The sequence below is a fragment of the Lates calcarifer genome, unplaced genomic scaffold, assembly GCF_001640805.2.
Source record: "Lates calcarifer isolate ASB-BC8 unplaced genomic scaffold, TLL_Latcal_v3 _unitig_5313_quiver_1635, whole genome shotgun sequence".
In the NCBI taxonomy this organism is placed as follows: domain Eukaryota; kingdom Metazoa; phylum Chordata; class Actinopteri; family Centropomidae; genus Lates; species Lates calcarifer.
This window is the reverse complement of record NW_026117444.1, coordinates 4552-20654: the sequence shown is the minus strand read 5'-3', so window position 1 is coordinate 20654 and position 16103 is coordinate 4552. Positions and strand designations below refer to the sequence as shown.

Here is a 16103-nt window from a genome sequence, read left to right as displayed (position 1 = left end):
ATGATGATGGTGATGATGATGATGATGATGATGATGATGCTGCACTGGACCTGCTAACACCAAAGACTAAGCTCAGACCACTCAACCAGCTGCTGAATGAACCTGAAAGTGCCTCCCTGAGTTTGGAGCAGCTCCTGGTTCGATGTCAGTTAACAGTCGAGGAGTATCACCAGTGTCTGCGGAAGATAAACAAATCCTGTGCTGTGATACTGAAACGTGACCCAAAGGACTGCTGGGTAAATGGATATAATCCACATCTACTTGAGGCCTGGGATGCTAATATTGATGTCAGTTACATTCTCAATGCATATTCATGCATCATGTACCTCACCAGCTACATAACAAAGCAGGAGTCTAAACTGTCTGAGTACCTCAAAACAGTCATTGAGAACTCAAACAGGGACCATGTCAATGAATGTGATGAGATGAGAGAGGTCATGCAGGCTTATTCCAAAAAGAGAGAGATCAGTGCTCAGGAGTGTGTGAGCCGTGCCTGTGGCCTTCACATGAAACAGTGTTCACGTGCTGTCGTGTTCACACAACAGATGACAACCCACTGAAAATGAGTCGCCCCCTCTCGTACCTGGAGAGCACAACAGCAGAGTGTTCAAATGTGTGGATGACATCTTTGACCGACAAATACAAATCCAGACCTGAAACAGCAGAGTTTGAACAGATGTGTGGATGACTTTGCGTCCACATGCAGGTTTGTCAGCAGAGAAAAGGTAAAAATGTTGTGCCCCTGCTAAATGACATGGGATTTGAAAATGATAAGCCTGCCGTCATCAGATTTCACTGCTGCTCACAGAAAAAACATCCTGAGCAATTTTATGGAACACTTCTAAAACTATACATTCCTTACCGCTCAGATCAGGAACTGAAAAGGCCTTTCTTACCCACGTACGAGTCCTTCTATAACAGCGGCTACGTGCAGTTGCCTGGTTCTGACCTTCCTGAGCCCGTCAGAGACGTTGTCAAACCAAACAAAGACAATTATGAAATGAACAGTAAAGAGATTGAGGAAGCTGTTGAAGAGTATGAGGAGAACAGAGGACTGATTGATGAATGGTGTAACCTGGCACCTGAATCTGAAGCAGACAGGTTGGAGTGTATCTATGGACTGGAGGCAGCAGAGCCAGATCATGACAATGTTGGTGCTGGCACAGGGAAGTCATATCTCATCAAATGCATCTACTCAGAGGCATCTAAGATACTGAGCAAACTGCCCAGACATGCTGAAGAGGCTGACATATCAAGGCCCACTGTCCTGTTGACTTCTTTCACTGGAACTGCAGCCTTTAATATATCTGGCACTACACTGCACTCTCTTCTCAAGCTGCCAAGAAGTTTGAAACCTCCATTTGTAGGACTGGGTGATCAGCTGGATGAGGTCAGAGCAGAACTTCTAAATGCTGAAATCATCATCATTGATGAAGTGTCTATGGTGTCAAAGCTCCTCTTTGCCTACGTGGATGTGAGACTCAAACTGATCAAAGGCAGTCAGAAACCCTTTGGAGGAATGTCAGTAGTTGCAGTTGGAGACTTTTATCAGCTCCCACCAGTGCGACAGTCTAAACCTCTGTGTGTGTACGACCCATCACAGATTGACCTGTGGCAGGAACACTTTCAGATGATCACTCTGACTGAGATTATGCAACAGAAAGATGATGTTGCCTTTGCAGAGATGTTGAACAGGATCCGTGTGAAGGAAAAGTCTGATGAGCTGTCTGACGCAGACAGAGCTTTGCTGTCACAAGCTGTCACTGAACCACAACTTTGTCCAACTGATGTCCTGCACATTTTTGCTACTAATAGACAAGTAGATGCACACAACTCACAACAACAGAGACCCTGTTCCTCCTCAGTGCTCAGGCTTCCTCACAACAGAGCAGAAGGTATGGTTGGTTTTTGTCATATAACAGGACTTTTTGATGTTTGTTCATTCATCTGTTCATATTACAGTAATACTGTTGCTCTTGACTTTTATGTCACAGTTAGGAGTTTAATAAAGTTATGTACATGAACTTCTTCCTTCAGGTCTTCCTTCACTGTGATTCTCCACTTCACAGTAGAGACCACTGCACAGCTCCATAAGCTAGTGAACTATGTGAGATGGCACTGTGTGCTTCCTCTCTGCAACATCAAGCTGGTCCTCCAACACGTGTTAAAGGTAGCAGTTTTATTCTCCTACTCCTGCCATAACAAACCTCCTGATGATCAAAACAACAGAAACACTGTTGGTGCATGCAGTTTGCATTTACAACTAAAGAAATGTCAGAGAGAAAGTTTCCCACTGTTTTTCTCTTTAAGGTCTCTGCACCTCTGTGTCCTCCATGTTCACTGACACTGACCAGAGGACTGAAAGCAGAAGCTCTACAGCCACTGGAAAGGTCAAAGGTCAGTCCATCTTCATGCTGACACTGTGCTCTGTTGACAGTTTTGGTTTGTGCCAACAACTGACTGAAGAGCATCATGACAGAACAAACTATGAACCCTGGACAGAATGACTGTGTCTCTGAAAACAGCTCTGCAGTTTAAAGGATCTTTGGACTGTTGACCTCTACCCAACTGAGATATGTTTATTCTGCATCTCATAAGAATTTATTCCTTTCCTTTTCATTTCATTTGCTCCCACCCCCCCAACCGCCCACCTGTCTCTTCATCAATAGATAAAGAGAACAGATAGAGAGGGAAAACAGGTCAATTAGTTCAGGTGCCACAGGCACGTCAACTAATTAACCTGGAGGAGAGGCCAGATTTTAGTCATCTTAATCATTAGTGTGGGGTGTCAGCTGCTATGTATGTGAAAGGTTTCTCACATTTGTGCACTTAGCCTTGATCTAATCTAAAGCTCTGGGTACAGACCTGATTCCTACACTGTTTAGAACTCCAGTGGTAAAATGTGTGTGAAACTGAAGCTCAGGGTTTTCACATGGGCCTTGTCTAATGATGTGATTGTTCCCATGTTACTCCTCTCACCTGAAGTCACACAGGTGAATTACATTTTGAAAAACACATTCAAATGTTGGATAACATACACCTGAACTGATCATGTTGATATGATATGACAGTGGAGCTCTGCTGGAGTTGTTGAGTCATGAACTACTGAGCACATTAGATCAAGTCTAACCACTGTGTGAGAAGCCTTTGGTGGTAAGGCTGAACAATTCTGTGTAGAAACCACTGAGATCAATGCTGTCCAACAAAAGACACCATGTACTCCATGTTCTAATGTCAAAAGCTCTGGGTTCACAAATGTGTCACCCTTCATCTGTTTATGAGCATAAAATATGTTACATTTGTTGTTGCCCTATCCTGTCACACTGCATTCATTTGATATTTACCCATGAATCCTCACTGCAGTTTTTAACCCACACAGTATGATTTGGGCTCTGTGCCTACTGTAGCACCTTCATAGAATGAGTGACAGAGAGATGCCTACACAGATGATGACTGATGGTAACATACGTTGTTCAGCCCTGCCTTACAAAAGTCAAGTTCAAACACTACGGATGACTACTTGACTCCATATTCTGTTGCAGCCATTTTTGTGGCATATCTTATTATTTAGAGATTTCAAGTTACTTAATAAAAAGGGTCATGCGTGAGATATGATATAATTTGTAAGCATGTTTGTATATTCTATTGATAAACTGTCATTTATTCCTGTTTCTGCTACAACTGCTCCTTCAAATTTAGATGAATAACTGTTATTTGCTACATATGACAACACATAATAATATCATCATCACATTCAGATGTTCAGTATTTTCTTCATCTCATCACCACCACCAGTGTCTAGACCCTGGGGGGTTTCCTATACCAAACACAGCCTCATCCCCTTTCAAATATGATGACATAATAATGGGGTCTAATCCCCAATGATGCTCACACGTCACACCTCAAATGACTTCAGCAAACTATGCCGCTTGTTTGGACAGTCAGTCAGAAACATGAGATCATTTTGTGAGACAAGAAAAATATTTGAACAATGAAAGAGAAAATACATGTTTTATTTAGAATCTACATCCACCCTCACCATGTTTCCCTCCTCCATCAAGAGGGTGGACATGCCTGGCTGCTCCTCTGTCACACCAACAACAGTGACTGAGTCAGCACTGGCTTTGACCTTCTGTTGAGAGGGAAAGAACATGAGCTATCATCTTGTCAGATACATTGGTCACCTGTTACTCCAACCAAAATCTCTATGAAATGAATCTATGAAAAACGCAGAGATGGCAAAAATCCATCAGCCTACCTCCTGCAGTGTGATGTTTTTCAGTGGAATGCTGTCTTTTCCACTTCTCACCTCCTTGACTGTAGACACCTGAAAAACAGGACACATTCATATTAACTCCACCTTTTATACCAAGCTCTTCAATTTTATTCCTTTAATACTATAACAACAAAAGCAAACAAAAAGCAGCCATGATCAGGATATGATTTGAAGAATCAGGAGAGGTCAGTGACAAATAAAACACTGAAAGGTAAAGTTTCTTAGAGTTTCTCCTTATAAAGACTGAAAGAAGGACCTGGCTCAGTTCTTCAAATTTCTTCAGAAGCTTGAATATCACATCTTTAGTGTCCTATTTGTTTGCTTATTTCCCTTTGAGAGTGGCCTTGCTGATGCAAAATTATGAATTGATGGCATCATTGCCAGTTTCTTAGAATAAAAGAGAGAAGTTAGAGAATGAACTTACCTCCACAACTTCTCCTTCAACAGTGAGAAGCTCCTGTTGGTTACTGCAGGCCCTCAGGGGGGTCAGCAGCGATGCTGGTGCCAACAGAGCCTCTGCCTCCCTCTTGAGTTCCTCAGACACACTGATATTTGTAGAGTGGAAAAACAGCGTGTCCTTTGTTATATTTATTATGGAAGGAGGAGAGGTGCCTCTAAGTGTATATCCCCTGATTATATAGGCGTTTCCCTCAGAGACCTTGGGGGCCAACTCCTCAAACACTGTGAACTTGGCCGTGGAGGCCCCATCTGTGACGGCCACCACAGCATTTTTTTTGGTCACTGCAGCTTTTGCAGTGTTTTCATGGAAGGTCCAAGACAGGACCCTCACCTGCTCCACCTTTGCCACCACAAAAAGGTGGATGGGTGGCGGTTTAGAATATGGTGTTTCTGGCACCGTCCACAGAAGTTTCTTTAAGGCCATTCTGAAATGATAAATACACAGAAAAAGGTCATACAGGTGAGTGGGTGATTTTTATTTAGGCTTCTGATTGACTGGTTGATACAGCCTATCATTTATTTATCTGCTAATGGAATATTTATCTATTTAAACAGTTATTCAATGTGTAAGCATATTGGTTAGTATTAGATACAGTTTTTTTCTACTACAGTGTTTTTTAATCCTAGCAGAATGATGACAGCTTCAGTTGGCTCTCCAGACAATGAATGAAAGGTGATGAAAGACCATTATAAAACATGATTAAAGGTACCTGGGGTGCCTATAATAATAGAATATGACAGTGTGAGACATCCCAGGTGCTGGGTTATTTGAGCACAGAAATTTAGTTTAGTAGCAAATTTTGTCCACAATGAATGGAAGTCAGTGCAATGTCCTGACAAGTATACCTGCGCAAACCTGTGTGTGTGTTGTTGTTGCTGTTGTATTACTTGGGGATATAAATCTGTTCAAACAGTCACACTGTGGGGATTTGGTGTACCTTTGGACACACAAAGCAAGTCTACATAACTTCTATAACTGAATTTCAACAGGGGTGGAAAGTAACAAAGTACTGTCCTTAAGTACAATGGTGAGGTACTACTTTATGCTGCTTTCTACTCCACTACATTTCATTAGTAACACTTGTGATGATGTACCTTTAAGATGCTATTTTTGTCCTGCTAGAAGAGGACAACATGGCTGACAGAAAGACTGGCTCAGGGTTGGCCACTCTGATTAGCCAATCACAGTTGGCTCACTAACTTTTGCCCAGCAACCAGTTGCCATGGTGCCATCTGGGGGGAGGGTCCGTCCCAAAATGGATGGAGACTTTGTTCAAATCCTTGAACACTTCATCCTCTTTGAACTTTAACTACTCCAGCATACTTTGTGCTACAAACTTCATTTAAACTTTAAACAAGTCCCAATAAGTTCAGCTATTAAGCTTGCATTCAACATTTTTATATCTTGTACAGTTTTTGAATGACAGCAGTTTATATTTCATGCTGTTTTCTGGCAGTTTCTGGGTTTTTAATGGGTGTGTATTGTGCTGGCTAGAGTGGGTGATGTCAGCAGTGAGGTCACCCACTCTAGCTTTCAGGCCTTCAACTTTTTCTGAAATTTTTGTGCTTCACCTCTTCTCCTGCCCACACCTTTCACTTCTCACACACAATTTATTCCTCAAATTGTAGATCATTTTGTGCTCTGTCACACAGTGTGACTCCTTAAGCCATAGGATTTATGGTTCTTGAAGTAGCAGCCTCTGATCACCAAGAGGAGCCCTCAACTGCTCCATTCATCTCCATATTGGGTCTCCTCAGACATTATCCAAACCAGGCCAGTTTTTAAACTGCCATACTGTGGTCATTTTTCACTTTATCTACACAAATAACACATGTCTGTGTTCAGTAAAGTCTCCTGACACTGGTAGTTACCAGATATTATTGATAGGAGTTATGGTTTTTTAATTATTAGGAGGAGTTCAAGAGGTGCACAGAGCAAAATCTGACTCTGTAGAGGCTGAGACCTTGATATTGCTATGGCAACCTGTGAGTGCAGTTGGACTCAAACAGGTGACTGTGATCAGCTGATCTCTGATGTCTGTGCTGTTTATCAAACTCTTGACTTACTTTTCTGTCAAAATCCTGCTACAAACTGTCTCCACAGCACATAGAAGATGTGGATTCACACACAGTTCAACAGGTTTCACTTCAAACAGGTTTTAGAGCAGTTTTAATCAGGAGTAACTTGGCAGTTAATTTCAGTTGGTGATAGAAAACACAGAGAGAAACACTTCATACCTCTTTCTCTCCATTTGAATTGTTTGAGTCAAACCCTCAGCAGCTGATTTTACCTTTCAACTGTTTCTACCTCTTTTACATTTTGATTTCCAACTTTTGATTCTGCATTTGACTTTTGGCTATTTTCTCAATGCATTTGATTGTTAGCATTTGATTTTTACCACTTCATAGCTAGTAATTGCTATTGCTAATGATTTATTGTCAGTTCTATAAATGACATTTTTATCTGTTTGGTCAATATCATTTTCAATTGCAGACTCAGCAAAATGCCCTTGTGTTCACTTTGCCACCGCTCGTTGAAGAAGGCTACTCAAGAGAGATTGAGGCCGGTCATAACCCGTAGAAGGCTGAAGTTTCAGAAATAACTTTGAGACCATTCAGGGCAATTGTACATAGTTTATATTCTTAAGGAAGTTTTGAAATAGATTTTTGTGTGTAGAGCTGTTGAGGGTTCCTCTTGTTGTTGTTCTTGTTGCTTTATTGTACGTTTTGTGTGTCTAATAAATGTTCTTGCTTCTGAGATTTCTTTGTCAACTTGTGTCATTTGAACACATCCTTCATGAGGAAAGTCTTCAGTCCACCATATCCAGTTTTGCCTGCTGAAAGGGACGAGTCCAGAGTCATCATTTTTGGTCTCAAATCACTAGCAGTGGTAAACAATTGGTGTGCATTCAGTCCATAAGGGACTCTTGTTTTTAACTTTTCTATCCAGAGGGCCTCGTGTCTCCTCCGTTGACCCTCCGTCCACGCCGGGTTGGATTGAAGGCCAGTGATGGAAAGATATTGCATTGGATGAATTTGGAAGTGTTGAACCAGTGGGGTGGTCAGTCTGTCCTCCCCAATGGTGAACAGATGCTGTTTCAGGTGTGCTAATAGTGGTTGGCCTGTTTGCCCTATGTAGGTTTGATTGCAGGCACGACAGGTTATAGCCTAGATCAGGTTCCTGGTTTGGAGAGAGGTTGTCCATTATTGGGGTGTTGGCTCCCCCATGTGGGTTATTAAGGAATGTTCTGGGGTGAAAGGCCCAATGTTGTCCTCTTTTTTGACCTGGTCCCTGTCTTTGGAACTTAGCTCTTACCAAAGTGTCTTTGAGATTTTTTTTTTCTTAATGCTGAGATTGGTTGGTAATGCTTAAGTCGGTCGTGCTGCATCATGAATTTCTTGATTTCTTTCTCTCCTTAGGATGAGCCAGTGGGCAGCTGAGGTCTAAGCAGGAGGACAGATTGGTGGGTTTCAGTGCTGACGTCATCAAGGAGAAGCAGTAGGCCTCCTTTGTTATGAGATGGTCATGCAAAAATTGTAACTTCAGGGCATCAAAACATTTAGCTCTCTTAAAACATTATAGATTGAAACATCTACACGCTGGTCAAGGCCGGTCACTACCTTGCTTGTACTCAGATTGTTCATGTTCATTTGTGAATCTTTTGTCAGTTCAGATCAACGAGGAATTCAGAAGAATAACTACAGTTTCCCTGGAGCAGAGCTTCATGTACAGACTTGACCACTACACACCAAAACTTATTGCCCTGATGAAGGCCAGGGGAGGTGTTGTAGGGACCAAGCTGAGGCCGTTCCTGGACAAACTGAGTCAGGTGTGTTTGTCCAAAATTATGCTTTGGTGACCTTTTTTTGTAGGGAGACAGACCTCAGTGTACAAATATAAGGCAGAAAAATTCTGCACTCAAAGTTCCCACACAGTGTGTGACACTAAAGGTACATGTATTAATTTTGACCCTGTCTTTAGACGTGAATGTGATTGGACAAAGACAATTCAATGTTCAACTGAGGGCAAACGATTCCGCTTGCTCCGTACACTCAGATCACAGCTCCTTGCTCCTCGTATGTTCTCGTGTTCTCACTTTACACATCATTGTGTCTAAATAATAGATGTGATGCTGTTATCCGCAGCCTGATCCTGTACCTTGGCAAGAAAGTTGAGGAACTTTTTGAAGATTTCCTGGTAAAGCATGATTTTATTTAAAAGCATTTTTAATGACGCCTTTTAAAATTTGAATGTTATCATGTTATCATCACAGTTAAAGTTAACCCTAAGGTAAGAGAGGAGGTAAAGGAAGAGATGAAGATATTCTGCTCAGCTTTTGTGTATACTCACAAAAATCTGGGATTACAAAGCCATAGGGTTTCCTCGCACTATAAAGTGTCAAAGGCACACAATTTATGGCTGAGAGCAACATTCAAGCAACATTCATTTGGGGGCTACAGTCTGTGGAGTGCAGTCATCTTGCACCATGTTCTACAAATGTTTTGCTAATGCAAATAGATGTGACTCAATTGAACGTAATCTGAGCTGTGTTTAATGATGGTTATTTTTAGCACCCTGATACTGAGGTCAACAAATCAAGCAATTTTATTAGTATTTGTTTCTCAATAGAATTGTCTTCATTGTTCTTGTAAATTGTATGCAGGAGAACAGCCGCAGTGATGCCTCTCGACACATCCTCAAGATCCTAGTTGTCCACAGTGCTGATGGAGAGGATCCAGTGGATGTATCCATCCTTCTTGAAGGCAAGGAGATGTTGCAAGGATGTGGCAATACTGCTAAAGCTTGCACGCTGCTTATGCAGCTGATTTATGCCCTCAACCTTGCGTACCCCCCAACACTGCACTATACTTTTGAAGTGTTTGAAGTTACTGTCTTAAAAGCTATCGCCGTGGCAAATACTGCTGCTGGTACACCCCAAATCACTTCTACATCTCGTAAATGACTTAAACAACAATTTACAAAGACACTGTCAGCTCCATGGGACCCTCTGCTCACATACAGCTCACCTGGGTCACACAGACTGAGGGCAGCAGCCTTCCTCAGCTTTGACTTTGCTAAAGACTGTGTTGGATGTAGGATGTTGAAAAGCACTATTCCAGCTCTGTGTTGGGTGCAGTGGATTTGTCTGGAAGAGTATGGCACTATTGACACTGACATATCAATGACAGTCTTAACTTGTTAACATGTTCATTTAGCATTTCTGATAAGTTCATGTTGGTGAGTACAGATTGAAATATTTATGGAATAGCACACAGTTGAATGAGCATTCAGTCATACTTTGTCAAAAAGGCAAACATTTCTATATCAGTGGGTGCTGAGATGGCAGCTGAGATTTCACTTGAGCCTCTCAATATTCAGGGATGATTTCACACTGTTTAATGTTGACAAAATAAACAGTTTACTAGTATTGTATTTTAGTTGTGTGATTTGTGATGAAGAATATTAAATGCTAGAAAAATCAGAAAATGGATTCTGTAACATTTATCAAATTGCTATAATTGCTATAAATAACAATTTCAATAAAGAATGACTGATGCTTTTTATAATAATTATTTTATAAATAATTGTTCATATGCAGTGTCTTCAACAAATAAAACTACCTTCATTTAACCTTTGTAATACACTTAAATCACTTCTTTGTGGTCATGTAATTAATGTAAATAAATTGTGAGTATGTGGATGAAATACTCAAATCATTTACTTATGTAAACCTCCATAACACTGTGTTGTTGTACACAACTGGCTGTAAAATGACCTCAGGTAAATGACTATTTCTTCTTTATTTATCATTTATCATGCATATTATACCTTTATTGTTGTATTCTGCTGCTGCTGCCATTTGCACTATATACTGTTATATTCTATTTTATACCATTGTATTATTCTATCTTGTACCGTTTTTGTTGCATTCACATACGGACTACTGTGACAACCAAATTTCCCTTTGGGGATGAATAAAGTCATCTATCTATCTATCTATCTATCTATCTATCTATCAGAAGAAGAAGAAGAAGAAGAAGAAGAAGAAAGTAGTTCCAATAAAAACTGTTGACAGTAATCTAAATCAATATCATCACTATAATCAGTATTACAATAATCTCAATCAAGTCACAAGTCTTTATAAATGTAATCACAAAACACACTTTTTGTTGTCACTTTGTATTTCAAACACTTGTTTTTGAACAGTTTGAACATGAGAAAAATCTTTGTAGAAACATGTTTCACTTGTAGTTTGTGAAGTGGCAGGTCAGAGTTTTCTTGGCTGAAAAGGAAAACACAAGAAGAGAACAACTTTTCAGACCAGTCTCAAGTTATTACAGGGAAGTTAAGCTGCTTTCAGAGACATTAGCTTCCTACCTTTTATATGTGAGTGTTCATTCTTCGTAATGTCCTCCACCTCCTCTCCACCTCCTCTGTCATTATCTCACTAAACAAACAACAGAAGACAAACAGGTTGTAGTTAAAAACTTCAAATAATGAACTTGATAAAAACTGATAATAACATTAGATAAATGGATGTTTACCTTTTACATGAGAGGGTTTCCACTTTATAATGCCCTCCACCTCCTCTCCTCTCCTCCACTCTGATTTTCCTCTTTTCTTTCCTTTTCTCGTCTCCTCACTCTCTTCCTCAATCGTGTCTCCTCTCCTCTTTCTAAAAAATGCAGATGGGGGATAATAGTTACATTTTCAGTGAATAAATGTGAACAGATGGATTCTTCCTGTGTATCATGTAGACAGTATGACATAAACAGATGTTTTTCTTTTTGATGGTGACGGTTCACTTTTCATATTGTCCTCCACCTCCTCTCCTCTCTCTAGAAGAAAAAAGACAAAAAACAAAAATGTAGAAATCAGGTAAACAGAAGTATAATAATTCATCACTGCACGAAATCTGATAACAACAAGAAATATTTACCCTCCTCCTCCCCCTCTCGTCTTTTTTCCTTTTTTCATGTCTCTTCCCTCATTTTTTCTCCTCTCTGCAGAAATAAATGACAGACAAAAGGGATTAACAGTTAAAAACTTCAAATAATGAATTAAATGAACTTAGAATCTGGTAATAACAGTAGATAAATGGATATTTACCTTTTAGATGAGAGGGTTTACATGTCATGTTGCCCTCCACCTCCTCTCCTCTCCTCCACTCTGATTTTTCTCTTCTCTTTTCTCATCTCCTCAGCCTGTCTTCTCCTCTTCTCTTTAAAAAAAACCCTTTCCTCCCTCTGCAGAAATAAATGACAGACAAAAGGGATTAACAGTTAAAAACTTCAAATAATGAACTTCATAAAATCAGGTAATAACAGTAGATAAATGGATGTTTACCTTTTAGATGAGAGGGTTTTCATGTCATGTTGCCCTCCACCTCCTCTCCTCTCCTCTGTCATCATCTCTCTGAATGAAAAACAGAAGACGAACAGGTTGTAGTTTAAAACTTTAGAAATCAGGTAAACTCAGGTATCATTCATCATTACATTAAATCTGATAATAACATGAAATATTTACCTTTTATATGAGAGGGTTTACATGTCATGTTGCCCTCCACCTCCTCTCCTCTCCTCTCCTCTCTCGTCATCTCTCTAAAAGAAAAACAGAAGACAAGCAGATTGAGCTAAAAACTTTAGAAATCAGATAAACAGTGATATAATTCATAACTGCATGAAATCTGATAATAACATGAAAGACTTACCTTCTTCTTCTGAAGGACTCCTCCTCCTCTCCTCCCTGTCGTACATCTTACCTTTTTCTTCCTCTTCTCTTCTCCCTTCTCTTCCTAAATGATTTCTTCCCTATTGTAATAATTTCTTCTCTAGCATAACTACACATGCTACCTACATGCTAACTTTCTACAGCTGACCCCTGCCATGAGGCCCTTGTCACTGCAGACTCTTGTCGGTCTAGGGTGGGCGTCGACAGACATGTGAACCTCCTTGACATGGTGTCGCCATCCTTTTCTTTCTCTGTCACAGAGCAGCTTCACTGGGAGGTCGAAACACGTTGGAGGTTCACGCTATCCCTCCCAGATCACACTCGCTCTGTGCAGACACCCTGCCTGAGTCATGGTGCAGCAACAAGAACACCATTCTCACGCTGCATGGCCCCTCAATCAATTCAATTCAAACTAATTCAAAGCAAATCACACAAGTTCAATACAAAATCATTCACAAAAAATGTAAGGAAATTAAAATGTGTAATGATAACGACGTAATGACTCTGGCTTACCTGGAGACCTACCTTCAGCCTTAATGGTCCTTTTGCACCCCATGGAATCATATGGCTCCCTCCTCTCCATGAAGGACCGGACATCCTTCACCCACTGCGGTTCAGGCTGGTTCCCAAACAACCCAGGTGGACTGGTTGGCTCAGGTGGTCCAGGGGGGCGCACCTCCAAACGCTGACTGGGTGGTTCAGGTGGTCCAGGGGGGCGCACCTTGGAAGGCTCAGGGGGCGACTCGTTGTCCGGAGACGAGCACCTAGACCAGGAGCGCAGAAAATCAAAGCACAGAGAGAATGAAATACAGCTGATGGGTGGCTCAGGTTGGTCCGGAGACGAGGAGCTAGAAGAGGAGGAGGAGAGGAGAGAGGAGAGGGAGGAGAGAAGGCGAGGGGAGCGAAGAGAGAGAAGAGCCAGAGAAGGAGGCAGAGGCATCTGCTGGAGGTGCTTCTGCAGGCTCAGGGGGTGACTCGGGTTTGTCCGGAGACGAGCACCTAGACCAGGAGCGCAAAAAAATCAAAGCACAGAGAGAATGAAATACAGCTGATGGGTGCTCAGGTTGGTCCGGAGACGAGGAGCTAGAAGAGGAGGAGGAGAGAGGAGAGAGGAGAGGGAGGAGAGAAGGCGAGGGGAGCGAAGAGAGAGAAGAGCCAGAGAGGGAGGCAGAGGCATCTGCTGGGGGTGCTTCTGCAGGCTCAGGGGGAGGCTGAGGGTCCCTCCTCAGGATGAGCTTAGGAGGATGGTCTGATACCTCAACACAAGTCCAGAATGAAGAGAGAGCAGAGGATGAGGAGCTTGGAGAGGAGAGAGAAAAGGGAGAAGAGCCAGAGGAGGAGGCAGGAGGGGAGAGAGAGGTGAGAGGTGAAGCTCTGCAGGAGGCTGCTGCCGCCGGGACCTTATGGAGGACCACCTGAGGGATGATGGAGCGGCTGGGGACAGGAACAAGAAGCGCTGTCCAGGTGTCCTGCTGCGTCTGAAGGTAGAAACATATACAACCTTTAGAAGTCTGCTCACATCACATAAACATACCATCAACTGTTACCACAGTAACTTTCACACATCACTGAAATAAAAGTTCCACAATGCAATAAAACTATAAAATAATTTGCATGCATTAAATTATACTTAATACAAATAATTGATTACTTTCTCTTTCAATAATCAGTTGATAGCTCGGTGTATATAATGTTAGGATGAAAAACTAGCAAATATTCACATCTGAGAAGCTGGTACAAATGAATTTCTTTGGCACTTATGACTAAAAAAATTAGACAATTAATTAATGATCAAATTGGTACCAATTAATTTTCTGACAATCTACTAATTGACTAATAACCTTAGCTCTAGACAACTGGTTGGTTTCTGGGTGGTTAGGGAAATGAAATTATATTAACTTAAAATACCATGTATGTATGTTCTTACCGTGATCTGGCCACGAGCTGTTGAGCGCGCTTCCACAGGCTCAGGGGGCGGCTGAGGGTCCCTCCTTGGGATCTTCTGGGAGGAGGTCCTGATGCCTCAACAGGCCAGAATGAGCAGCCTGGTAAGGAGAGAGAAAAGCGAGAAGAGCCAGAGGAGGAGGCAGGAGGGGAGAGAGAGGTGAGAGGTGGAGTGCTGTGGGAGGCTGCCGCCGGGACCTGTGGAGGACCACCTGAGGGATGATGGAGCGGCTGGGGACAGGAACAAGAAGCGCTGTCCAGGTGTCCTGCTGCATCTGAAGTAGAAACATATACAACCTTTAGAAGTCTGCTCACATCACATAAACATACCATCAACTGTTACCACAGTAACTTTCACACATCACTGAAATAAAAGTACCACAATGCAATAAAACTATAAAATAATTTGCATGCATAGCTCTAGACAACTGGTTGGTTTCTGGGTGGTTAGGGAAATGAATTATATTAACTTAAATACCATGAATGTATGTTCTTACCGTGATCTGGCCACGAGCTGTTGAGCGCGCTTCCACAGGCTCAGGGGGCGGCTGAGGGTCCCTCCTTGGGATCTTCTGGGGAGGAGGTCCTGATGCTCAACAGGCCAGAATGAGCAGGCCTGGTAAGGAGAGAGAAAGCGAGAAGAGCCAGAGGAGGGGCAGGAGGGGAGAGAGAGGTGAGAGGTGGAGTGCTGTGGGAGGCTGCCGCTGGGACCCTGTGGAGGACCACCTGAGGGATGATGGAGCGGCTGGGGACAGGAACAAGAAGCGCTGTCCAGGTGTCCTGCTGCATCTGAAGATGGAACATACACAACAAAGGTACCACAATGCAATAAAACTATAAAATAAAATGAACCATAAAATAAATGACATGCGTTAAGTCATACTAACACAAAGTACATTATCTTTTTTTTTTAAATAATCCATTGATTGTTCAGTGTATATAATGTCAGAAATTAATAAAACAAACAACAAAAAAACTAGCAAATATTATTTTTGAGAAGCTGGTATGAGTGATTTTTTGTGTATAAAATATTGAGATAATTAATCAATTATCAGAATTACTGCCAATTAAGTTTCTAGCAATCCACTAATCAATTAATCAATTATTAAATAAATGTAAGCGGTTTATCAGGTCGGCACATATCACAGTTCACAATCGGACATAAAACTGAATAATATCTGTGCGCCGTTCTGTGTAAAATACATCAAAATATTTTCAAATTAAAAGATATTGTCACTACATGTATTACTTATGGTGTGAGCGAGAAGATATACAAACGTTATTTTTATTCATAGGCTACCTCTCAGCATGCTAACGGTTCAAAGTGATTGAAGGAGACCGTAAACCAAGCTTTTGGTTTCTTTTGGGCAAACTTAAGACAGTCAAAGTCAGTCCCATTTGGCTAATTTACACTGATAGTTGAAAAATATTTCCAATATTTGCAGTCAATTGTTGGACTCAAAGGCAAAATGCATTGAAAACAACATGGTTTTATAATTTGAAAAAAAAAAAACGTACTTTTTCCAAGTAAAAATCCTCGTTGGTGACAGTAGCTGTCAGGTAGCTGCTCGGGTTGCGATGAGAAGTCCTCGTTGAAGTCTCTTTCCTCAATGTAATTGTCTCTTTTTTCAAAGAAATCCAGTGCAAATAGAAAGCCAACAGTTTTCTGATCATCTGGAGTTTGTTTGTGTT

The 16103-nt window shown here is 41.4% G+C and overlaps 1 protein-coding gene across 1 annotated transcript; it reads right to left on the bottom strand.

Annotated features, from left to right (window-relative positions):
* Window positions 1-13315: 13315 nt before the first annotated feature.
* Window positions 13316-15721, bottom strand: LOC108874342 (proline-rich protein 36-like). The gene is made up of 3 exons (XM_051068870.1): window positions 15712-15721; window positions 14909-15003; window positions 13316-13945 (listed from the first exon to the last, which is right to left on the bottom strand). The coding sequence occupies exons 1-3, from the start codon at window positions 15719-15721 to the stop codon at window positions 13316-13318; spliced, it is 735 nt and encodes a 244-aa protein (XP_050924827.1).
* Window positions 15722-16103: the final 382 nt, after the last annotated feature.